The following is a 27,091-nucleotide window of genomic DNA, read 5'->3' as shown; positions in this document are numbered from 1 at the left end:
TGCTCGCAATGTTTGAGGCTATCTCGTTGTTATGATCAGTGACCTATGCACTTTTGTAAAGCTTTCTCTTGGAAGTCGCTTTGGATAAAAGTGTCTGCTAAATGCATAAATGTAAATGTGATGGCCCATCTGTTATATGGTTTTGACCTACTTTTCAAACCGGGCCTGACATCTCAGACACTAGATGAAGGGCAAAAGTACGAAACAATGACATTGCACGTAAAGTAAGCTAAATATTCATATTTTATTTTCAAAAACCATACACGTTACTCAACAAGTTTCAAAAAGGAATATCGACCACATTATTACACTGCTGAAGATAAAACAGACATTAAGTACTTTATTACCAAATAGTGAGATAAAAAAAAACATAATCCATAAAGAGATGGATTAAATTCATTCCCTGTTCAGGAACGAGACTACAGAGAAACCAAAAAATGACCTTTTTACCTTCTCCAATTTTCTCCATTTAATAGTATTTTTTTCACTACTGCTTTCATTAGATGTGGTTTGAAGTTACATAACCAAGGACCAAGGGTGCATTTGCAGTTCAACTTTTAAGATTTCAACTGGTCAGAAGCAAGTCAACAAGTCTTGATATTGTTTTTCTATTTAAGGGTTTATTTGAATTGCACCCAATATCAATGAACCATACAATCTTGTTGACAAACAACTAACTAACAAGTTATGACTATGATAGTATTTTTATGATAGGCTTGACAAAAAATGCAAAGATTTGTTTCAATGCTGCACCTGCCCCCAACCCATAAACCTCATATTTCTGAGTCATGAAAGCTTTGGCTTTTCTCTAAAAAGATCCAGTACAAAGCTATATACATAGTATCCAGTCTCTCTAAGATTTAGTGCAATAAAGTATTCTGTGCTCAGAGTCTAAGTCTCTTCTCTTTATTAAACTACATTTCCCACAAGATATCTTGCAGTGTGAATATGTTCATCAGCTATCAGCTAATATTTTGACCAAAGTTCATGACAAGAAGAGATGGATTCATTTAATGATAAAGAATGTAAACATCTCCTCAAAGATAATAGTAAATTGACTGATTGTAGCCTATGTCTTCTTCAGAAATCTAAGTAAGCTTCCTTGATTATACCTTGCAAAGCTTCTCCCTGGTTTCTGGTTATCCTTCAACAGATTTACAAATGCCCAACAACAACCTAGAACTCTGACAAAATCCTAAACTTAAAACCATAAAGGTCCACTTGCTTTACGCAATTCTCTAAAAATAAAAATCTGGAACAATAACAGAATTAGAATCCTTCCACACTTAAATTCTGCCTAAACATGAACACATTCATGGTCTTACCTTTGTTCATTAACACTAATGAGAAGTCTGTGCATCAGTGGCATAGATGTGAAGACTGAAAGCCAACACCACACCACAAAAAAAACAGGAACATGATCACTTTCAAATGAATATGAAATGTAGCTTTGGAACTAGTTGAAAACAACAAATAAATTATATACAGAGTAGAGAACCCATCTTAGATATCTGTGGATGTTCTCTTGGTATCCCACTTATACCTTATTGACCCCATGACCACATCTTTAAAACACTTTTCTACACAAGTCTTTGTATCTTGCTATAGTTTTTTTAAGTACTGTACCTGGACAAATAAATACCAAATAGAAACTGCAGGCAAAACATTGCAGTTTCAAAAGAAACTATTAATTCTGAATACAGCCATATCTAAAACACAATATTTACCATTTCACCCTCGTACTCTTTGATAGTACATTGTGTTGGGTAGGTCTTCAACCAACCTTTGAAAAAACAGCACAAACTTGTAAACAGATGTGCTTCAAATTGATCAAATTATACAAATATAAGTAGCCAATGCATTGTTTACTACCATTTAAGATGTGCAGAGAAGAGGCAATAAACCCAGACTCCATGTTAATTATATTCAAGCTTCTAAGCAAATAATTTTTCATTTTAAGTTTGAGAATCTCACTTTTTCATACAAACACCTAACAGCTAGACCATATTTAGGGTCAAAAACCCAGATGCTCTCCAGAATGTTTGGTGTCTTCTATTTCAGTACATGCCAAACCTTCAGAGCCCTCTCCTTCGCCATCTTGGTTGTGTTTAGTGGTGTGTTTGGGAGGTCATTCTAATAAATGACCCAGGGGCAGCAGTGGCTGGCCTCCCTGCTCAGAGAGAGGTCTCCAGGCTGTGCAGCGGGCTCCCGGGGCACGGAGGCAGGCCAGCGGCATTCTGGGGCAGGGTGCCAGTCTTTGAGTCTTTGTGGAGCGGAAAGATCCGGTCCACTGCATTATTGTTCTGGTTGGGCGAGGTCGGGATGGCGGAGAGCGGGGGAAGAGGCGCAGGGATGGCGGAGTTGCGTTTAGTGGGAGGTTCGTCCTCACCCTCGGTGTCATCGATGTGCGGGATCTGGGGCTCGGAGTCCTGTATCCGGAACTCCGGGTGGCTCATGAAGTTGTGGATGGAGCTGCGTGATTCAGGGGTCTCCAGGCCCTCGTAGGGAGACATGGTGTCACGGAAGGCGTTGACCACACGGATCTGGGGAGACACACAGCCGACGGCAATGCAGTCACATGAGCTAAGCTGGTTTGCTTGGAAAATAACTTTCTTCCATTTCCATTTACCATAAAGACCCATGATTTGCTGAGGCCTAACAAAAAAGTGATATTTTCGACAACTTTCAAAGACTAACAGTATATATATTTTTTTTTAAAGCAATTTCAAGTCATCACATCCATCCATCCCTCAAACAGGATGAGCTGTATATTCTGGGCACTGCTGGGACCGTACCTGGGTCTGGATCCGGTTGAGGCCCCGGCACCACAGCACCTGGCCCCTCCTCATCTCCATCTCGCCGTGGTCAATCTCATCCATGTCCTCCATCTCCTCCTGATCCTCCTCGGGGAACTCCTCCTGCTGCGTGCCGTGGCCGGCCGTCTTCAGGAACTTCAGGCGGCTGGTGGGGATGCTGGAGATCAGCTGCGACAGAAACGGATGAGCGGAGAGGCAGAGGGGTGTCACGGTTTCACTAGGGACGTTGAGTTTGGGCATTCCAATAGAGTCTCTCACTATCTCCCTTCCTCTTTATTTTCGGGTTTTGACTAAGAAGTGAACTGCGGACGAGTCACACTAAAGCAAGATTAGTCATAATCTCGTCTTTTCAGTGGCATGTCTCATCCCTAAGAATACACCTTTCCAGTATGAACTGTAAAAGCCTTTTCCCCTTTGGAGGGTTTAACGGTTATTTCATGACATTTTCAAGAGATTAGAGACCAGAATGAAGCTCACCTGGCCCCATAGAAGACAGCCAACACCCAGAAAAACACACCAGAGCCACTGGTCAATGGTCAGGCTCACACAGCTGAAGGGCTTTCCACCAAACTGCACAATAACAATCTGGAAAAGACATACAGGAAACCGAATTCAAATCCACATCAGGTTAGGTCCACATCCTGCCGTTTCACTCGGTCACCTGAGATTTCTTCAAATACATTTCCGTTGGTGTCATTTGAACTGAGTCAAATGTGTTCTCAAGATGTACTGTAACCACGCTTTCACCGACATTTTAAAATATTCATTTTTTTATACACACAAGACAAAAACACAGGTTTAATTTCTCTTTTCAAACCTGATCGCAGCTCACCTGAATGATAAATGTTCCAAACACGATGGAGCAGAAGATGGGGTTGTTGAAGATGCCGTCAAACACGTTCCTCTCCCCGTGGATCTTGCGGGCGTTGATTTCGTTGAACAGCTGCATCATCACAAAGACGTTGAAGACGATGGTGTAGTGTTCCGAGGGTGGAGCGTGGAGGGGCGCGTTCCGGCCGCTGTCGATGTCAAAAATCCGCTCACCTGTGGACAGGAAGTGATGTCGTCAGTCAGATGAGTCTTCATTTGAAATAAAAACTAAATTGTGAAACTGTGGATTACTATCCTGAGGACTGTCAAGGACGGCTGATTATCGTTCTGGCATTACAAACCAGGCCTACCCCTTTCAATATTATTTGAAGTAATACATCAATGTCACCTTGTGCTGCCTTGGGGTCATTGTGACCCACCTTTTGCACCACAACGGTGGGTCACAACGGTGACCCCAAGTTCCATGAAAGTACGAGTGAAACTATTTCAGTCTCCACCCTGCTGAGCTAAGGGTTCAGGTTTGCTTGCAGCCCTGACCTGCGAAGAGCAGGGTGAAGATGATGGTGAGCTGGTAGACAGCGTGGCCCAGGATGTTCTTCATCATGGTGCGGGAGATGAGGGGCTTCTTGCGGCCGTAGGGCTTCCTCAGGAGCAGGGCCTCTGTGGGGGGCTCGGTGGCCAGGGCCAGGGAGGCCAAGGTGTCCATGATCAGATTCACCCACAGCATCTGCACGGCTTTCAGAGGAGAGTCCTGGAGAGAGAGAGGTGGACAGTGTGAGTGAGGGAGAGTGAGTGAGTGAGTGAGTGAGAGAGAGAGAGAGAGAGAGAGAGAGAGAGAGAGAGAGAGAGAGAGAGAGAGAGAGAGAGAGAAAGAGAGTGAGAGAGAGAGAGAGAGTAAACGAGAGAGAAAGCAGGGTGTTTGACAGTATGTGTGTGTGTGTATCACTTGTGTGTGTGCATGTCTTACCTGTCTGTGTGTTACCTGTGTGTGTCACCTCTGCATGTGTGTGTATCACATATGTATGTCCCCCCCCTGTGTATGCGTGTCACCTGTGTGTGTTTGTGTCTTGCATATGAGTGTGTCACCTCTGTGTGTGTGTGTCATCTGTATGTGTGTGTGTTACCTGTGTGATGCAGGCCCCAGTGAAGGCCACGATGACGGCCACCACGTTGACGGTGAGCTGGAACTGCAGGAACTTGGAGATGCTGTCGTACACGTTCCTCCCCCACATCACAGCCTTCACGATGCTGGAGAAGTTGTCGTCCGTCAGGATGATGTCTGAGGCCTCCTTGGCCACGTCTGTGCCAGCGATGCCCTGTAGCAACACCGTGTCAGAATGGGTTTGTCAGAATGTGACAGTGCACGTCTGGTCAAATGAAGAGACATGGCATGTTTATGAAAAATGGATGTGGTTGTATTTGGGAGAGGTCCGGGATTGTTAATTTTACAATGAATACATTTTTATTCAACCCGTTCTCCAGCTTGCCTTCCTTCATATAAAAACCGCATTTGAAAATGTCGAAGAAACACTCTCAATGGCTCTTTTTCTGCCATTGATGTTACAGTTATAGATTATTCTGTAATACTTAAAAATACCATACAATAGCGAGGCATTTCTATCGGCGGGTTTCACTTCTGGGCTGTCACTAAGCATACAGGTATTTAACACAACATGGATACATCGAGTATCATACCATAGCGAATCCAACATCAGCCTTCTTCAAGGCAGGGCCATCATTAGTTCCATCTCCTGTCACAGCTACCACTTGTCTTTGTTCTAGAACAGTGCTGTCAATAATACCTGTCAACATAAACAAGTCATCAGTTTATGAACCTACATGAACATTTCATACTTTAATGTTTTGTAATTCTCCAAATAGGTATAATTCGGGCACGCTAGAATCCAAAACGTACCTTTCACTAGAGTGTGTTTGTCAGTTGGGGATGATCTCGCTAGAACACGCAGTTTGGGCCAAATCTTATCAATGCGCTCTTGCTCAATCTGAAACAGAAAACATGTCTGGCCTCGAAATCGTATCTCTGATTTACATTTGAATCACTTAGCAGGTGCTTTTATGCAAAGCAACAGACAAACAGTGCCTAATCGTAAGTACAGCAGAAAATCAACGACCAGGAGTGCACAGTTCTAACAGTATTTCAGTGGCCAGCGCCAAGGAACGTTCTGTAGCTTAACCAAACACTGTGTGTTTAACTACGGAGGACTGAAGGGCAGGAGAGAGGGGTTTCTACAAGGACATCCTACCTCTCCCAGTTCGTTGCGTATCCGTCGGTTGAACTCTTTGCCCTCAATACACAGGAAGTCCTCCCCCGGGTGCAGAATGCCACATTTGGAGGCGATGGCGCGAGCTGTGTTGATGTTGTCCCCGGTAACCATGCGCACGGTGATGCCAGCGCGCTGGCACTTCTTAATGGCATCTGGGACCTGAGGTGAAACGCAACAGCTAAATGAGTCAAGGTCTAATCTAGAGTCCCTTCACTTCCTTTTGCATAAACAAATAACAGGACTAAGATTATCATTCAAATTCAAGTCAAATCTATTTTAAGAGAGACCAGTTCTTGACAGGACTGAATAATGACCCTGGTCTCCTAGCTCCTGGTGAGCTAGCATATATATGATCATCGCACACTGAAATGCCCGGGGAAGCATTTGTTCTCAATGTCGAACGTGATACGCAAGAGTGTGCCGGCTCTTTTGGTGTTTAGGCTATGCATCTGTTTTCATCACTGTATCTTCCTGACGGAATAACCGGAAATCCGCCTCGTGGGTTTATCCAGTCAGCGCTTCATACCTCAAGCCGGACAGGGTCCTCGATGCCCACCACACAGAGGCAGGTGAGGCCGGTGAGGATGTCAGTCTCGTTGTCCCAGTCGGGCTCTCCGTCCGCCGGGGGGAAGTCTCTGTAGGCCAGGCAGATGGTCCGGAGGCCCTCGGAGGCCATGGGCTCGATCACCGTCTTGACTATGTCATCTCTGTCCCGGGGCTTGAACACCTTGGCCTCCCCACTGGCGACCAGGATCCTGCAGCACCTGGGAAGGGCCACAACGAGTCCTGTTAGCTTGACGTGGTCCTGTGTGTAATGTGTTGCGTGGTGTGTTGGATCATATATGATGTGTCATGTGTAGTGGGTTGTATTGTATCATGTTTAGTATTGTGTGATGGGGTCGGTGTAATGTATTGCTTTGCATCGTATGACATGTTATGTATTCCGCTAATGTGAATGTAGTGTGAATAGTATGGAGATTTGTTAGGTAATTAAAGAAGAGACATCAAAAATACATTTCAAAAGGGTTCTTTAAATCGGTCTCAAGCTTTATATTTATTGCAAAATATAACCGTCAGTGGATCATGTCTACAATGTCAATAATAACCCAAGTCTAAAGGTAGTAAGGGAATGCTTTCACCGTAAGTCTAGATATTTCAGTTCAGTTTGAACCTGACAGTATTGTATCAACAGTAGAAGAGCAGGCGTACTTCTTGAGCAGGATCTCGGACGCTCCTTTGCTGAACATGCTGTAGCTGCCGTCTGCGTTCTTCAGCACGGTGCTCATGGACTTCCTGACAGAGTTGAAGGTGTAGACTTTGTAGAGCTTCTCCTCAGGGATCTGGTTGCGGATGGTCTGGTAGTCTCGGCGCAGGTCCAGGGAGAAGCCCAGCAAGGCACATTCGGTCTTGTTGCCCACCTGGCGCGGTAGACCGCCCTCCTTCTCTGGAGGCTGAGGACGCAACGCTTGGTTAGAGACGGAAGGACAACTTCGGATACTGAGACGTCACAAAAGGTTGTGTCACTGACAGATTGAGATGCCATCTCTACAGTGTAAACAGTCATCCCCAGTGCCTCACACTACCCAGGCTAAAGCACAATTCTGTTGTATTTATTGATATGTTATTTCACGTATCAGTAGGCAGTATGAAATGAAAGAGTAACACATAACACAATGCGACATACAGTACAGGGGGTATTTGAATCTACCAACACTTGATCTGCAGTCAATTGCTCTAACCACTGAGCTATACTTTACCCCACATTAGGATATCTTAAACTGGGAGAAACACTGATATACTGTATTGCATGGACATGAATCATGATGACTGAAATAATAAACACATTTATGTAATGGATTCCGTTTTTACCTCTGAGTCACAGGGTTGTCAAACCCAACTCACCATGATCTTGGTGGTGTAAGCGCAGTTGATCCCTATCCCCATGATGAGCAGGTCCAGGATCTTGGTTGGTATGAGGTCTGGCTCCGGAACCTTCCGGTAGTGTCTGTCCCCGAGGTAGGCCTGGACCACTGTCATCCTGTTCATGGTCAAGGTGCCCGTCTTGTCTGAGCAGATGGCGGTGGCATTGCCCATGGTCTCACAGGCATCCAAGTGCCTCACTAGATTGTTGTCTTTCATCATTTTCTGAGGAATAAATAACAATGTGGTCATTGACACACATTTACAGAGGTAACGCTTTCCATACCAGACAGAATCTCGTCATCCGTCTGACCAACATCCGACTTACATCCCACCAAAATACAAACAAATACTGTTCCACTGTATTTGTTTGTCAAACAAATACAAACAAATACTGTTCCACTGTATTTGTTTGTCCATCCTCAACAGTACAGCATTATGAGACTCAAAGAACACAAGTGACTAAAACAACATAAAGCGAGTGCGATTTCGACCAGAATGTACAGTTTTTGCAGACCTTGACGGAGTAGGCGAGCGAGATGGTGACGGCGAGGGGAAGCCCCTCAGGCACAGCGACCACCAGCACGGTGACGCCAATGATGAAGAACTTGACAAAGAACTGGATGTAGACGGGAGTGCACTCCTTGATCCACGGCAGGCCCTGGATCCAGAAGGTGTCCATCAGGAACAGAGAGATCAGGATGATGACTGTGAGCCCCGACATGAACAGGCCTGGAAGACACAGAATGAAGTCACCCCGAAATGAGCACAATATGAACATATATGAATATGTATACGTTTAGCAGGCATTTGAATCGCAAGCGATATACAAGGGGGATGTGAACCTGCAACCTCTCGATCTGCAGTCAAATGGTCTGCGACTGAACTTTCCATATCCTCCCCCAATTTGATCGATATATATATCTTTTTTTAAAAGAGCACACTTTTCTGAAGTGAAAGTCGATGTACTATGTAGCCATATTCCAGAAAGACATATACAGATGCTGTGTCTGCAGCTATTTCAACTCTTTAGGGGAACTAGTAAAACAGTTGCCAGTGCCAGACATATTCATCATGTCGGCATAGGAAGTCAGGGGAGAAAAACCAAATCTATGGAAATTAGATTTGAATAGCTCACCGCCCACACAAGAACACTCCAGAAGCACCTTGTGTGTTGGTCATACCTGCTTTGCCGATCTGCACGGCAAGCTTGGTTAGTTTCCCCTGAAGGACCGACTTCTCCTTCTTTGGTGGGTTGGCCTTCTTCTTCTCCCCTCCTTCTCCATCCTCGCTGTTGAGGGGCTGCATTTCCACGGCCGCGCCATCCTGAGACTTGCCTGTCAGGAAGGAGGAAACTCTGCATAAACCATAAGACAGAGCGCAACATCTAACAACACTTTTAGCAGTTCAACTCCTGACGGTTGTTAGGGCATTCAAGACAAAAGTAGTTGAGGCTTTTGAAAACATGGATCTGATCCTTTATCATTTACTTTGGGGATACTGTTTCTTTTACTCATACTTGAATACAGTTTCTGAACATCCGTACAAAGTATGAGTTGAGTAGATGATAAAACGCTTGACAACTAGGGGGGGGGGGGGGTGTGTGTCAAGAGAGGCCACCACACCTACAGACAGAGGCAGGGCAGCAACAGGTCGGGCGTATATCTAACTATGAACCACTAAATGGCAGTGAACCAGCACTGTGCTGTGAGATCGTAGGTCGAAGAACAGGAGGCTGTTGACACTGCACTGAAACTGATAGGGGGAGCTCCACTGTGGGATCCACCACACACTGTGAGCGTTTGGCTCACGCCAATCATCCTAGTCTGGGATTTCTTGGCAGAGGTTCTCTACTACAAGCCAATCTAACCGCACATCATCCCGAAACGTAACCCGCTCTTCTGTGCCCCAAACACGCATGCACGGTCGATTCCTATCGCACTCTCCGGATGTGTTTGGGAGCGAGGGACTTGCGGCAGCGGGGTGTTGTTTGTCGAGGCACGCATATGATGTGTGTGTGCATGCGTGTGGACTGTATGTGTGTAAGTGTGCTGATCCGAGTACAGTAAATTAGGTTGTTAAGGAACAAAGGCAGGCAGGGGGGAAAAGCAGTTGCCAAGCTTAAGGCCTGTAATCTCCTTGGTCCTAATCACCATGAACGGAGTCAAGAGCACCTGCTGCCTGGGCCACAGGGACATACACATGACCATATGGCCACACGGGCGCATGCTGAAGACAGTCACCATATGGCAGCCCGGCCGCACTCACCTCGCATAGACCGCCGCAGAGTTACTGCTGTTGGTAAACAACAGCACTTAACGCTCACACAAAAGGAAACGGGTCCCTGTAAACATCCCCCGAAACGACAAACGAGCACCGAGCCTGTCGGCTGAAATGCTCAACTGCTGAGCTCTAACCCTCCTCTTTCTATCCCTAGTCTCCATGACATTATAGAAGATACCTTTAAACCTGCATGATTGATACATACATGCCAGACCAACAATGACCAAATAAGTCAGACTTTGCAGCCATCCAAGAAACTGAACCACCCAAATGCACACAACCGACACTAAAATAAAATAAGTAAATAAATTATCATATAGTTAGTATTAATTCGTTTGCATGTATTCTGGTGCATGCTGCACAGCAATGTTTACTAAGTTACAGATCAAAGACACTCTTAATAATGAAAAAAACACAATTCAAGTAGGGTACAGCCACCGACCTCAGGTTTATGAGTCATATAAATACACACACTGTCTTTGGAAGCATTCAATATAGGTCAGTGTCAATAATGAGATGTCTCTTACCTTTCTTCCCTTTGTCCTCTTTCTTATCTGTGGAGTTAAAAGAAACACTTGACTCAGTCTATTACACACGTATCTGTTTGACCTAATTGAATGTAAATCTGTGAGTCTTAATTTGAGTGCAGCGAGGGAATCAAATTTGTTTTGTTACAGTGAAGTTATCTTCTATTAAAATACATCAACATGGGGGGGATGGACAATGATTAAATGTCAACCTTAACATCACCTTTCCCTTGATACACACACTTTGGGCCTTGTTGACCTGACTGCAGAATTATCAGAATTATTCTTAATAATATTCATAATTACTTTACAAGTAGCAGTTGAATAACTCTGAACAAAGCATCAGAATTATAAATACAAAAACAATGTCTTATGTTTGGAGTTATGGTATGAAAAGCCTCAAAAGAAAGGAGATTCAAATGACCATCACAACCCCAGACCAACCATTGCACCAACACAATGTTTTCTGATGTTTGAAGTAAAGTAAACCAACATTGTTAAGGTGCTATAACAGGTGTAATATATATAGTCAAATACACCTTGTGTGAACTGAACTTTGAGACTGAGTATGTCTATGCCTTGGCCCCCATCACTCCAGCACATTTACGCCTTTTATCTCGAGCACAGAGCCAGCCCCACTGCTAAAGTCTCAAAGATGAGAACATGCTGCCCCAGACATGTCATAATCATCTATGTTGAACAGATACATACAGAATATATCCATCCAAAAGATGAACCAAAAGCATAATGTTGATACTCAATAGTTCTCATGAATTATGTTTTTAAACTTGTTAATAATGATGTTGCATAAAACGCTACATCTTACTGTTTTTCACGGAGGCCAAACCGCTTCAAGTAAAGGGATTGGATGGGATGTGTGTGTAATATAAAACTGCACTATGCATACAATGTCATATGATTTAATATCAGTCAAGACGATTGTCACAGTGACAATACAGTAAGTCTTAATGTAAAAAAAACGCACAGTACCATTTTTTCTTAACACTACTCTCCACATACTTTTCTTGTCCTTTTTGCCTTTCTTTTCCTTCTCCTCTTTCTTTTTCTTCTCCTTTTCTTTCTTCTTTTCCTCCTTCTCCTTCTTTTTCCGTTCCTTCTCAGCCTTCTCCTCTTCGTCGTCCTCGTCATCGTCTCCGCTGGCTCCGAGCAGGGTGAAAATGATGCCCGTCTGGGAGTTCACACCCACCGCTGTGACCAGCATTTTTCCGGAACCTTCCATGACATGAGTGCCTGAGAAAATGTAACACAGAAAGGGTGGGGGGGAGGTGTGAGAGAGGGGGAGAGAGTGAATGGGTGAGTAAAGGAGTGAGTGAGTGAGTGATTGGGCAGGAGAGCGAAGGTGAGAAACCAGTAGTGCACTTATTTAACCATCGAACCCAGTTAAATGGTTGGTCAGAAGAAAGAAGAGAGTGGAGTCAGGGCCTTACGGTGCCTTCCCAAGCGACTATCTACAGGCGAGAAAAACAGCTGCCTGGCTCCATTATCATCTCTGTCTGAGAGACCAGAGGGAGTCCGAATGTACAGTGGTAAACAATGGGATCACAGCAGGGATAATGATCTAAAAGGAGGTTACAATGATCTAAGCACAGGTTCCATAAGATTGGATCTGGGCAGACTAATCGGTCTTATCACACGAGAAACGTTTGCTGAAACCTAACAGCGAAACAGTAAAGGTCACATGTCTTAAAATGCACTTTAAAATTGTGTCATACTGGTTTGTCTGAGTGTGCTGGCATTGCTGAAAATGCATACCCATTAAATGTGTTGCTCACCTACCAAAATATAACATGGGGCTTAAGTATGAGGTTTCAGTGAAACCTTGACAAAACGATGACACATAAAATGATGAGAGGGGTGGGAGATTGCGAGTGGGTGCTTCTCAATACCTGACAGCAGCATTGGGTCTCTGTCCAAGGTCTTTTTGACATGATCCGACTCGCCCGTGAGAGAACTCTCATCAATCTTTAAGTCGTTGCCCTGGATGAGAACACCATCCGCTGGAAGGAGATCACCTGGAAGCGCACGCATTCAGGATGAGCAAAGACATGGCCATTAATAACAAGATTTTCGATGATTCCGGTACATTGCAGACAATCAAACTAAGATACACGCGCGTTTTACTGTTCACGACAGACAACTGAATGTCACGACAGGTAAATCCATTTCTATGAAACCCGCATGTGTATTTACTGTCAGGTGAAGAGAGGGTGTGTGTGCCTCAGTCCCTCTACTTCTACATGAGTAGGGTTCGGTTTACGTACGAACACAGTGCTGGGCCTTAGTTACCATATTTGATTTGAGCCACGTCTCCGACCACAATGTCGGACACGGGGATCTGGATGACCTGTCCACCGCGCACCACGGTGAACCTCTGCTCCTGCTCTATCCGGCTCTGCAGCCCTCGGAACTGCTTCTCCTTCGACCAATCGTTGAAGGCCGTCACCAGCACCACGCACACCACCGACAGGAGGATGGCGGCACCTTCGATCCAGCCCGTGTCCGCCTCGCCCTCGTCCTCAGCTCCTCCCGCTGCATTCCCGCAATCTGGAGCGGACAGGCGACAACGATGAGCACGGCTGTTTTCTTTCTAAAAAAGCTAGTTTGTGTTTTGTTATTTCCCCTGTTTTGACTTGAACAGGGTTTGTTAGATCAGGCTTGACGTGTGGCTGGGATGGCTGTCCTTGGTGTTTGAGAACACAGGATATTCCGAAATGGCACAACTGGTGTTGAGTGTTGGGGGGTTCATTTGTTTTATAAGGACCATGGTGGTGCAGGTTAAATGTGTTTTTTTTTACTGCTAAAAGTGAGAAGACGCTTGTTTTCTGACGTTGACACCCGCCTCTCTGGCCTTGATGTGTAAGTCCGCTCACCAGCTCAGAGGAAGTTCACTTGTTACCCACAAGAACCACCGTACAATGCTTTATGAAACTGGACTGTAAGTTCATCCAAGTGAATCAGAGAATCAAAAAAGACCTCTAACCATAGGTCACTGTAAATAAGTATATTCGCAACATGAGTGAAATTAAACTGGTCATTTTATTTTAAACCATGTTTATGTCAATAAGGTCAGGGTCCTTTCAGATTACACAATCATTAACAAGGATAAACTGTAGAACTACGGCCGGATTTAATTACATGCGTTTGCTTTGGTCTGCACTGATTTCTTACAACCACATGTCACACAGATTTCCATGTATCAGTCCAATCTCTAATGGCCAGTGACTGTGCAGCCCACCATGGAAAACCAGAGCTCGCTATCTACTTGACTCATTGCAGGAAATATTGAAATACATTTATCAAATGATGAATACGTTTAACAGAATGAGGGAACTTGAAATCAAATAGAATTTGAAAATGCATTCACATGTGCATATGTAGCCTACAGGGTGGCGTAACAGAAAGCAAACACATGAGCAGATACTTACTTTCTCTTTCGGCATCTGGAGGTCTGTAAAAAGAAAGGCCTAATGATACAATGGCTGCCACCTCAAGGATGATTAGTGTCACATCTTGCAATGCTTCCCACACTAATTGGAGAAAGGTTTTTGGCTTTTTGGGAGGTATAAGGTTTTGTCCAAATTCTTCTTTTCTTCTCTCAATGTCCTCAGCGTGTCCTCCTAAGCCTGGAGGGAGAGGAAACACAAATCAACATCTGTTGGGCTTTTGTATTTTTCTATTTTGTGAGACAATTCTGTATTTTTATCGTCTTATACAGTTTCAGTGTTCTAAAAGCAATGCTCCATAGCAGTTGTGTTTACAATTGTCATTGTGTGTCACCTTTAGAGCCTTCTCAAAAACAAAAAATAGCTTATAAAATATACAGTTTTTACTAAAGCATAAACACATGTTTAGTCAGTGGCCAAAGAGGGTGAATACTGTAGCAATGATGAAGTGCATGGACCTGCTGTGAGGGAAGAGGAGCATTACTACAGTCAGAGAGCCGCCCTGATGTCCGCAGGCTTCACATTAGAAAGGATCAGAAAAACAAACACAGCTAATCACCCCTGACAGCTCCTGTTGCTGCTGATCAGCGGGTGTGCTCATGCTGTCTCAACTCATCTGAAAACTGACAGGAAGAATGGGCCTCTGCTATACAGCTCTGAGAAAATATCAGTCAATAAAATGCTGCATACTAAATTCTTTTTTGTGTGTTTTACAAGGGTTAAAATAGCACATTGTCCAACCTTAGATGCACAAAAACCCTAGGCAGTTTTTGTACTTTTGGCAAAGGGTAATCCAAATATCAACAGACCATAGAAAGTGCACTGCATGAATGATTCATTTGAGGATTTCTAAGCAACATCCTTCCTGTCAAATCCTTCCCTGTTCCTGGTTTTAAAAATGATGTCATGCAAGTTTGCAGCTAAACATTACAGACAGAATTCATAACAGAATCTGTTTTTTTTCTTGAACTCAAACGAGTGCTTAAGTCAATAGTTCAATACCATAGTCTGAAGCTACACATAGCTTTGTCTTGGCAACAGGAAGATGACACAGAGGCTGTCACTGATTGCGTGCTGACATAAAACAGCCAGTCCACTTACTGCTGTTGGTGTAAACATGATGTGTATGACTATGATGTGCACAGTAGAAAACAGGGAGACAAAAAAAGAATTACAAACGACATGTCATTCAAAAGCACAGAGCCTCGACTGTTGACAAATGACCCGCATACAGACTGAAGTGCACCATGGATGTTTCTTTATAGTGCCCAAAAAAATAATCTATAGCTCTGTTTGACTGCAAAGCAGTATCGTTTACAGCAACAGTGGGCGTGCGCACACGACAATCTGTTAACCGTGCACCTCTGCAAGATCAGATCTGTCAGAAGTCTAATAATTCAAAGTCTACTGCAAAGTCTGAGTGGATTAATGGAGAATGCAGTAAACAGTGAGCAATACAGCCGATGGTCAACAACATTTGGAATGTTTTTACAAAGCACCAATAATTTCGGTCACAAATATTGAGACAAATTTAACTATGAAGGTAGATAACTATGACCTTGGATTAATCGAGACTAAAAGCATTTTCAATGGAGATCTTCATAATTTTTTTCTCTTACTTTAGGACTAGGCTTAATCCATGTCTGGGAAACTGGGCCATAGTGTTATTGCGGACTCCCATGACAGCAGCACAAATTAAGAAACCTCAGTATATGGAAGGAGTGGTCTGCTTTTTATTTCAACCTCATGAAATAAGATGCAGTTTGAGTGACTCATTGCTCACTCTCTGTGACAAACAGCAGGTTCAGGTTCCTCTGACCTGTTGAGTTGGGTTAGTATGCTTATTCCTTCTAAATCCCGCTTAACCATGTCGTTCCATCCAGCACTTTAAACTCCTATTCAAACTGTAGAAGCCACACCATCATTTTGGCTTTGACCTATCGTCTAAAAAAGACTAGCGGGCTTCTCATTTGTTGGGTCAATGCACTTTGAGCATAAAAAAAGCACGCACACAGAATCAGAGATGTATTCAAAGGCGGACGATGGGGTGGGGGGGCGTTACACAAGCGTGACAGATTAGTCCTGAACCGAGCAATCAACTGCCATGCTTGGCGGTTTAAGGTGAGTGGGATTACCTAAGGTAAATCAATCTGCCCCCACCTGTCGACACTGAGTTATAGTCAAGCTGTGCTGGTTTTCTTTATTTGTCGGTCTAATGGATTTTCCAATGTAGTCAAGCTGCTAGTGACATTTTAATGCTCTTTGTCAGTAATGTCTCTGTGGGTGAGTCATAAATGTTTGTTGTGGTGGTAGTGGTGTGGTGGGGTGGGGTGGGGTGGGACAGGAAGTGGTGCGGGTGAAATGCTAAAGGTGTTTATTGAGTGTGCATGAGGGGCATGGTGAATGAATGAATAAATAATGGAAGGCAAATGTCAAAGGACGGAATGGGATACAGAGTGGAAAAGAGCTGTCCTCACCGAAACATTCCTGACTCTGAAAAGCCTAGCTAATGGAGATATGTACTTCAACTTAATATTCAAATCAAATCAAAAATAGGTGGCTATTAAAATATGTGATTGTATACACGAGGAAAGTGTATCTCCCTTAACATAACATTTCAAGGTTGTGAGTTTTCTCAATTTATCATGGTTCAACAGGTTTTAAAGGGGATATTTGACCTATCCTACAAAATATACAGGGCTGTACAGTATATGTACAAATGCATTGCACATGTGGTTTTGGGAACTCAGTCACAGCCAGATGTTGTGGAAAGAGCGGAGACAAATGGGTTGGCAGAGGGACAAAATATTGAGAGCATTTAATGCAGCCTTGTAAATTCCTGCTTCATTGCATGAGGCACCCAATGCTACCCTGTAAGATCTACATATGTACCGCCTACACATATAGTACTGTAAATGTAAGGCCTACATAGTAGGCCTACAGTGTTTGAGACAGTTTAGGTTGGTCATACGGTGCTAATCTGTGGGCATCTGTATAGCCCTTTGTAGCATTGCTTTTAAAAAGGCTATATTTATTATATAAATAAAGTTTGATTTTAATTGGATTCAGATAGACGTTAGGCCTACATTTTCATGACATTGCTCCCTTAAAATAGCTCACAGGCACACATTTGAGACAGGCAAAACACTGGGTATCAAACATGCCAGAGGGTACAGGAATAAGCGAGGGGGACTTGTGTGGAATTACTGATTACTCTCTGATTACTGATGAACTAATAGGAAGTATGAAGTAAGAAGAACAGTATCTTAGTCAGAGACCTTGCAAAAGCACTACTGAATTCAATTTCAATAATTTGTGAAGATCTTCCCCTTATCGATTCAAAACATTTCTTATTTTAATACTTCAGTAAAACGGGTAAAATAATGTGTGTATGTGTGTACCTGGTATGGGTGTGTTGAACAGCCAGAGTCTGGTAAGAGACACGACTTACTGGAGGGAGCATGGATGGTTTTTGGTTATTAATTAATTTCTCTTTGTGTGGTTCACTATAAAAATATAGTCAGCTGGTTGGATATAGATACTACTACATTTATGTAACTCTATGGCCCAGTTTCCCAGACATGGACATGGATTGACCTCGTCCTAGACTAAAAACTGTGCCAAAATTATTTTTGCTTTAATAGCGTTCAAAATAGGAACGATGTTAAAGCTGTCGCCTCAATGGTTTTTAGATGTACACAAATATTAGAAAGGTTAGATTTATTCAAAGGAGTGTGAATAAAAGTTATGTTTCATTTTTTACATTTCCTGGGAACAAATTATTTAGCAACTGAGTGAAACATCCATATAGCACTGTCATCCATCAAGACTCTGTTTAAGCATCAACAGTGGTTGGGGTTACATGATCTTTTTTTAAATGAATCAAGTTTGTTACCTTGGTCTGATTCACTTTTCTGACTCATGGTATAAACGAGACAGAGAGAGAGAGAGAGAGAGAGAGAGAGAGAGAGAGAGAGAGAGAGAGAGAGAGAGAGAGAGAGAGAGAGAGAGAGAGAGAGAGAGAGAGAGAGAGAGAGAGAGAGAGAGGGAAGGAGGAAACAAAGAGAAGAGAGAGTACGAGAGAGAGGGCGAGAGCAATGGAAATGTGCTGTTTAATCTGGGATCACATTCACAATCCTTTCCCATCCCCCAACAGTTCAAAAAAGGTCACTGAAGTAATTACGCAGAATGACAACTGGGCTGCACCTGTACCCCAACCAGGCCTGTCTACCAGTGTTGTCACTTCTGAATATATACGGATATATTCTATTACCACAATGATTACATGGCAATGAGAGTGACAGTAAATCCCAACCCATCAGAAGACTATATTTAAAACGTATACGATCTAGAAAGTTCTTGTGTTGAATGACATCCAGGTCATTCACCAATTACATGACACCTGGAGTGAATCATCATTGTTCCATGTTTTGACCATCACTGCCATAGTCTGTCTTCTAAAAATGTAATTCGCATATAAAACCACATAAATCTTCTCACTATAAAATTACATGAGCAATACCACTCAACAGGGAGATGTGAAGCTGTATAAAATGTGTCATTCTTTCATAACTAATGGTTCAGTCTAATGTCATATTTATGCTATTTCCCCCTTAGAGTAAAATTCCTTGGTGATACGACTTCAATTTAAGAAGCAGCTATCCTGAAAACGTATGTAAGCATGGCTGCTTTAAATCCTCATTTTATATACCTTGAATGTTTGTACAGCTTCACCACATTGATGGAGTACATTAGAAACACATCATTTCAAGTTTATCACCTTTGTATGAAAAGGATCAATAACCTATTGTACATTTTTGATTGAAACTTCTGCTGGATTTCCATCCTTCCTTGCTTAGAGGCTGAAGTCCTCTGTCACAGAACCCCACACATCCAAAATACATTAATAACCTCTGACACGTGTCACCCTAGGCGGTTATGTTGTGTGAAAAGCAACAGTTTCCCCCCAGTGTATAAGAAGTGACAGACAGCCCCCACACAGCCCCCACAGGCCCCAAGTGTGGAACACTTGGGGCCTGAACACTCAATCTGTTCCAATCGTTCAGAGACTCTGCTCAATCACAGAGTACTCAAGAAGATGCCCATCTTTTGAAAACGTTGTCAAAGGAGCTATTATCCGTACGGCATCCACATAATAGCAGGGTTGTTATGAATCATGAATGCTAGAACGTGGAATTCATCTGGATGTTCCATCTTTGTCTTGACAACAAATCTACAGCAGTTGCTTTCAACATCCGTCACATACTAAAGATATGAAGTAAATGACCCAATAAGACATTTCAGTAAATGTGGTGTAATAATTGTGGTTAATAGTGATCAATTGAATGGACAAAATAGAGCTCAAAGGACTAGTTTAAAGAGTCAAATAACCAGAAGATTGAAATGTAAGTGAAAAGGCCTTTCATATTTACCATCCACAGGTGATGTTCGTAGCCTGGAACATAGTCCTTGGACATCTCCATAGCATTCCTGAATTCTAGTTATTCCCTCTGCTCCTCGGACCTCCATGAGGGAGCGCAAATCTTTGAGCGAGACGCTAAAATCTCCATCGTGATTGGCCTCGGCATGCCGGCCTCGCTTCGAACCACGAAATGAGTTGTTGGCCATGTTTCCTCTGGGGCACACCACACAAGAGGGGGTGGCGGTGGTGAGAGAGGCTTTTGAAAAAAGGCGAGTTAAGTCCTCAGTGGTAAAAATACGGTATTTCCCATAAACTGGTTTAATTCCTCAGGGATAGACTTCACACTGGGAGCGTGACTTAGACACGTAAAAAGCCATCTTCAATTGATCCCTACATGCCCACTCTCGCATTTTGGCTGCTGATTCTGGCAGATGTCCTCTGCAGTTATAAAGGCTATATCTGGAAAAGGAAAACAAAAACAGTTAGTTAACTGCCCTACTCATCAGGTCTCTAACTTTTTCTCCTCAATGACATATGCTGTATTAGTTCAATCGAGATTCAGGTTCAAGAAAACACTGTCATTAACTGAACATAAAATTTGGTTTAGACATGAATAACCACATTAATATCGGTTATAATTGGTTCGTAACAGTTCAAATTGGGATTTACATGAACGCGAATTAGTCCCAAACTCTGTAGGAAGGGGAATGAAGATGTCTTTCAAGAAATCACTGGAACTACTTTCTTACTCAGATATATGCTCATTTGTGACCGTGAACATACTCCATTCAACTCTTGCATTTTATTTTGTCATAATGACTCAAAATTCAGTCAAACCAAACAATTGCCACACAGCAACACCACACACATAAACATCTTCAGAATCTACATCCTAAATAAAGTAGGATTTAGCCTGTAGACAAAACTCAAGTGTCATCTCAGTTAATCTATCAATCATAAGTAAGTCCATTTTGGGGGGTGATTTGTTGGTTGTTGTTTTGAGGCTAGCCCATTTAACACTTGTCCTCACTGACCAGTAAACTGAGTGACAACCTGCTTGTACAGGAAGTCAAGGAGAGGGAATTCTGACATGTCCGGTTAAGACATGAAAGGCTAAAATTAGCAGTTGCATAAAATTGGCATGGCCCTGGAGAGATAAATTCATGGCAAGAAACATGTTTTGCTTTTTATAGGTTGATCAATTGAAATAATAATTTGTTTAAATGTACAGACAGTTTAATTACTCAAACCAACACTGTAAGGTCTGAGGATGAGTGCAGATTTAGAAACAGGTCTAAAAATAGCGCATGCAGGCTTCATTTGTTTTTCTTAAAAGCAGATTTTTAAATACACGTGGCTTCGACTATCCAAAACCAAATGTGCATTTTACAAAGGCCTCTGTGTTAGTTCTTCAATCTTAAGCATTGATTAAAGGGTCAAAAAGTCACAATGAGTCTATTAAATCCAAAGTGAATTTGATGGAGTTACTGGGGCTGTCTTAAAAACCCGGATTTAAAAGAGACCAGCAAAACTAGGAAGGCAGAATCATTCCTACTGATTCTGCTTCGTAGCGCGCTTTCATACACATTTTCCTAGTCTGTGTATGAGAATTATAATCTCATGGAGTGACAACGCACAAACGCATAGTTTGTAGGCTACAGTTTAATTTACAATGGTATCGTACAAACAGAACCAGTTTCAGCAGTCCACAACGTTCAAGATCCATCACATTAAACATTTAGGGTGATATGTACGTAACACAATTATTCTACCACTGACTGACTGAACAGAGGTTGTACTTACAAGAAATACCCCCATCCCCCTTTCCAACGCAACAGGAGGTATATGCCGGTACAACTGTCAGCCCGGTTAGGGCAGGCAGCGTCTTCCCAAAAGAAACATCGCACCTACAGAGTTTCTATCAGATTTTCAGGAGGGAGTCCAGATAGTTAACCTTTCCAGGTCTAAAACCAAAATTGCGGTACTTCCCTTGAAATTATGGTTTGACCTTCATCGCACACACACTCACCCGACGCCGGCTTCATTAGAGGAAAAAGGCTGGCTAAATGATTATCTCAGGAAAGCCTCTTGCTTAATCTAATTAGGCAATCTGTGGCATCGGTGCGTTGCACATCCACCGCTTGCTTCTCCTGAGAGACGCTCACTGCCGGGGAGGAAGCAGGCGCAGTGAAGAGAACTGAGGAAAAACTCTGTCGCCGTTCACTCGGCTGTGCTCTGCCGGCGGGGCGTTTGCATCTGAAAAATTTTAGTTTGGAGCGCAGTTGTCCTACTGCATAAGGAGGATTCCATTTGATGAATTTCTTAGAATTACTATCAGGGAACGTACCATGTTATGAGGGGACCGGGGGTGATAAAACACGACGTTTAATACCCGTGACGTCAGATACAGGCACTGGACTGTACTTTTTTTTAACATAATAACTCTTAGATAAATGTATTGGATATTCCACAGTTTGACCTGTAGGTTATTATGAAGCTAGGTAAACGTGTGTGGTCTTAGATATGAAATACAATCTTAATTCCCCTTTTGTTAAAACCTCTGCCAGTAGATCAAACTGTCAATTTGAGGTAGGGAACAGTGACTAGCCTAAATATTACAGACCACCAGATGGAAAGCTTTTTAAACAGTTAGTTTGGCACTGGATTCCTTCACAGCCGGGCTGTAGAGGAAGACAATCATGTATCTGCTGACAAAAGCAACCTATTGGTCAGGATATTTCAAGGGCTGTTTACCCTAAGCATAATTTCATCAGGACACTTTGTTCCCAAAACAACATACTCCTGTCTAGTGTAATTTCTGTGAGAAACCCCGGCAGACTAGCTGTATCAGCGGATCCAAAGAGATCTCTTTGGATCCGCTGATACAGCTAGTGAGCCCCTGCGAGATCTCACTGTAGTGGGGAGATCTAGCATATGGGTGTAATCATCTCCTGCTACTTTTGGTGACAATTAGAACCCATGTTAATTTTAATTTCTGTAAAAAGAATGTAAAAAGGCCTTTGCCTAGTTTACAAAGTTTATTAAGTTGCATTCATATCAAGGATTCGGGATGCTTAAATGGGATTATTTGGGAATGCGTTCTTCAAAAAATGCTGCTAAAGTGGTTCAAAAGTGTGACAAACCCTGATCATTACATATTTCTGTTGGCCACAGTTACAATCAGAATGTCACGATCCCAGATAGATCCTAGAAAGGGAAGAGGACCCAGACGCAGAGTAAACGGTGATGTGTTTATTTTTCTCCCAAAAAGGACAAGGCAAGAATCGTAGTCAGACGGAAACAGGTCGGTAATCCACAAGGCAAAAGTATCCAAAGGGCTAGGCAAATTAGAGTGTTATCATTGTTGTCATCTCTGTTTATAAAGTAACAAAATAATTTAGGCTATTTAATCATTTAAAAAAAAGTCAATTTAAACGCTGGGACGGAATTATGGATGAGACCATGTGCGAGGTAGTTCTACAGATTAATTTTAAACCAAGACTACAGTCTGTATTGACCCCAAAATTACCCTCACCTTCATGACCGTGTCAAACCCCATTTAGAGATCAATTTTGTAGTAACCATGGATATCAACAACAATGGCAGTACATGGAGGTGGACAATAGTTCCCTAATGGAGAACAGATTTAAATGATTCTGTGACACTGTAGTAAATTCTTCCCTGAAATACTAGCTTGCTTGCAAATGTTGCCTGCAAGGCAAAACAATTGAGATAAGATAACAATCCAGTAACACTTGATTTTTGCCTCAAAAGGTCACCCAACTCTCCAAACTGAACACTGCCAGTGCCCTCTAAATTTGTGTTTCTATGGAAACCACGGAAAGTTCTAGTAAAGGTGAGTACAAACCAAAAGTGAGTATGGGGTAAATTATCCTTTTCAATGTCCTTGATAATGTAGAATGACTAAACACAACTCTAGAACACATTGTGTGTGTGTGTGTTTTGTGTTTGCGTGAGTGCATTTGTGAGTCTGTGTCTGTGTATGTGAAGTTGCTGCAGTAGCAGCTCTCTGTGTGTGCTCTTGATTTGATGAGGATTACTATCAGCCTGATTGCTGCATTAAGGATGAGAAATTGATTCAACATCAAAGAATACTGGTAGAAGGAAGTCAAGCTCTCCACAGCATCAAAGGCAACAGGAAGTTCTCCTAAATGGAAATTGGTGAATGGATTTGTGCTGGAAAGGTCAGTTTAAGTTATGAGATGGTTTAGTCCCCATCTGTGACCCTTTTCCCAATCACTGAAGTATGTTTTGGGATGTGAATAAAATATTAATCAAGCAATGCTGTAATCCATGAGGTGTGATCTTGTTATATTAAAACAATACAATGTGCATGAGAAACGTACATGAGCAACTTACTGTACCTATAGAAATACACAAATACGATGGCAGTTCAGGACAGCTGCAGGTGAGTTGATGTTTGTGCTTTGGGACATACATTGGGATTAAACTGTTCAGACACACAGAGGGTTTCGTGTTGAACTCGAGAAGAAGTAAAAGAGACAGACAGGTAAGAGGTGAGACATATTCACTTTGAAAAAGTCCTGACATGCACAAAGCTCCTATACTGCACATGCCTCTGTCTGTAAATCATCCCATGTCATCCAGATGTGTTTAACAGATCAAACCAGTGCAGTGCCTCAAAGCAAACTGGTTGGGAATTGCAGAATTTTCAACATCCATATTTAAGACGTTCATTTATTTGATGAACAACAACATAAAAAAAGAGATAACTTTGGCATTTGTGCAAAAACATGGGCAGGCAGCAGTTCTGAAACCAGCTTGGAGCAACAGCAAATACTTGTTTGTTTGGGTATTTCTTTAGATCAGAGAATTAACTCTTATTTAAATGCCTATTTATTGATGAGATCGAGGCCTAGATCACCAACCAGAATAATCTGTAAAATCTTCTTAGACACTAAGATGTTGTTTGGGGTGGTCGTTCATTAAATTCTGCATGCTTAAATGCTTTGCCACAGACAGTCAACACTCAAAATGCCATTCAGCTACCCAACAGTATTATTATTTGATTATTTAAGATGAACATGGCAACCTCTAAATACTGTTTGACTTTTAAATTAAAAAAACAAGCAGACAAGTAAATGCTTGTCTATTTCGAACCCGATGGCAACATTTGAAGCCTTGTCTTGCTTGCTGTGGTTCTATAGATGGTTAATCTCAATATGGTAGCGCTGGCCTTATCACCCTTTCACAAGCACCATGAGTCAGAGAAGGTGTTGATAACCTATTTTGTAAAAAAACAGATTGTGTATCTGTGTGTTTGTGTCTGTGTGAGAAGCAACAGAGAAAAAGAGAGAGAGAGGAATGTCCATTGTATTACAAAAACATTCAATTCAATAAATACATGGATGGTGAAAGAGATAATATGGCCTTAAAATCCCTTTCCAAAGCTCCTAGACTGGGTCATGTGGGACTCAAATACAAAATCCTGACAAATTCCTGAACTTGACAACAAATTGTCACCTAAACAAGCTGGAACTCAAGCATCAGCACCTCCAACAGACCTACATGTGACTATTTAAATGCCTATTTATTGATGAGATCGAGGCCTAGATCACCAACCAGAATAATTTGTAAAATCTTCTTAGACACTAAGATGTTGTTTGGGGTGGTCGTTCATTAAATTCTGCATGCTTAAATGCTTTGCCACAGACAGTCAACACTCAAAATGCCATTCAGCTACCCAACAGTATTATTATTTGAAAAAAGGCGGAGTCACTTACAGGTAAGTCACAGCAGGAAGTGGCAGCAAGGCGGGACTTAAGAGGAGATGAAACCGACCATGCCATTCCAGAAGAAAATGTCCCCGGTCCTACACACACACACTCACACACTCATACTCACTAAAGAGAATGTCTGGTGTACTGTACCGCAGCCTCCACACACAGCCTCTCTCCAGTACAACCGTAGCACGCGAGTACGACACTTAACTCCGATTGCTCCGTCTCAGGGACGGTAGAGAGCATGACCTCACCGAAACAGGATTAGCTATAAATAGCCGAGCCTATCCGCTGGAAGCTCCAGCTGGTGGCACTGTGTGCTCGGCCTTTCCTGTGTGGCGAAGGTGTGGTCTGGTGGATGCTGCCTGGACGTTAGCCACTGGCTCGCTGGTGCTCCGGCATAAAAACCACTAAACCCCCTCGTTAATGGGTCAGCCGCCCCCCCCCTCCCCACACACAAACACACACAACCCTACCCCCTCCCCAAGGCCCCTTGAGAGACCAGCAGCTTTGGGGGAGGGGTTCAGCATAAGCCCCGCCCCCATCTCTTTCTCCCCTCCTCCCTCCTCTCTGACAAAGGCCCCGCCTCCCTCGGCCCGGCTCGCCCAGACCCCCCCTCAGCTCTCCCCCCAGGCCCAGGCCCAGGCCCAGTTCACCCAGAACCTTGAACCGAAAGAGAACAATGAAGAGATCAGAGCAAGCGTCCCACATCCTAATCAAGGCCCCACCCTTCATCATTACCTGGAGTGCTGCAAAAAGCCATCTGACGGCAAGTGGCGCATCTCCACACGTGCCACACACAATCTAAAGCGGTGTGCATTTAGCACACACGTACGCACGCACATACTCACGTGCGCAGATGCCCATGCTCGGGGAAGGGGATTACATTTAAATGGCGCTTACACACATACTCTCACATACACACACCAAACGAAAACACACTGCCGGATTACAGACACACACACACACACACACAGAGCAGGATTATACACAACACACAAACACACACTGCACAGACACAGAAGATTAGAGGAACAGGCCAATGTGCACTATTTTACTCAGACAGACACGCTACACAGCAGGATTACAGTGATGTGTAGAGGCAGTCGCTACTCTGCTGTGGTGCAGATCTGAAATACAGGGAAGGATGACCTCACTCCTCAATTCAGTCACTTGGTACGACCCCCTGTCTCGGACACTGTTAACACACTGAGCTAACATGATATTCTTGCCTGCGGCATTGCAAACAGAACAAGCAGCGAATCACTGAGAAGCACACATATGTCTGTTTTCACTTGAAATTCCAGCTACAGTGGATGCTGAGTGGATTGGTGCTCACATGTCCTAAGTGGTTTTCTTTCATTCCCCAAATTCCATCGGTAGCTGCAGATCATTTGAGAAATTCTTGTTTTGATCCCACGTTAACATTGGGTTTCTAATTTGCCAGAGCACGGTCTTCACATTTTTGGGAGACACAGAGGAAGAGAGTTGGGCCTTCCAATGACTAATCTTCAAAACAGAAATGCAACCTCATCCCTGATTGTTTTCATCATCAAAGCAATTAGTCACTGGCTCTGGCTGCTGCTCTGAGGATCAGGGAGAGATCTAACATCAACACATCCTTACACACACTGCACGCGCACACTCCAATTAGTGCTGTGTGCATCTCTCTTTCCCTCTCTCTTTCTCTCCCCAACCCCCCCCCCCCCCCCCCACACACACACACACACACAGACACAAACACGTTGGCACAAAATAACCTTACTAATCTTCTTCTCAAT

The 27,091-nt window shown here is 43.1% G+C and overlaps 1 protein-coding gene across 5 annotated transcripts; it reads right to left on the bottom strand.

The window, feature by feature from the left end:
* Positions 1-225: 225 nt before the first annotated feature.
* atp2b1b (ATPase plasma membrane Ca2+ transporting 1b) lies at positions 226-25,580 on the bottom strand. 5 transcript variants are annotated; one of them, XM_062461842.1, is made up of 21 exons: positions 25,435-25,580; positions 19,559-20,007; positions 14,109-14,306; positions 12,970-13,227; positions 12,570-12,695; positions 11,653-11,913; positions 10,663-10,689; positions 9,037-9,189; positions 8,370-8,584; positions 7,835-8,077; positions 7,142-7,383; positions 6,459-6,696; positions 5,912-6,091; positions 5,563-5,650; positions 5,343-5,449; positions 4,772-4,963; positions 4,185-4,398; positions 3,649-3,860; positions 3,294-3,401; positions 2,796-2,984; positions 226-2,543 (listed from the first exon to the last, which is right to left on the bottom strand). In XM_062461842.1, the coding sequence occupies exons 2-21, from the start codon at positions 19,752-19,754 to the stop codon at positions 2,175-2,177; spliced, it is 3,816 nt and encodes a 1,271-aa protein (XP_062317826.1). In that variant the 5' UTR covers positions 19,755-20,007; positions 25,435-25,580; the 3' UTR covers positions 226-2,174. The 5 variants fall into 5 exon arrangements, with proteins under 5 accessions (XP_062317826.1, XP_062317828.1, XP_062317824.1 ...); XM_062461844.1 differs by lacking the exon at positions 25,435-25,580 and adding an exon at positions 25,314-25,426; XM_062461840.1 differs by lacking the exon at positions 25,435-25,580 and adding an exon at positions 21,352-21,812.
* Positions 25,581-27,091: the final 1,511 nt, after the last annotated feature.

Source organism: Osmerus eperlanus, chromosome 5 (genome assembly GCF_963692335.1).
Source record: "Osmerus eperlanus chromosome 5, fOsmEpe2.1, whole genome shotgun sequence".
Lineage (NCBI taxonomy): Eukaryota > Metazoa > Chordata > Actinopteri > Osmeriformes > Osmeridae > Osmerus > Osmerus eperlanus.
Note: the sequence above shows the minus strand (reverse complement) of the source record. Positions and strands in the feature narration are given on the sequence as shown.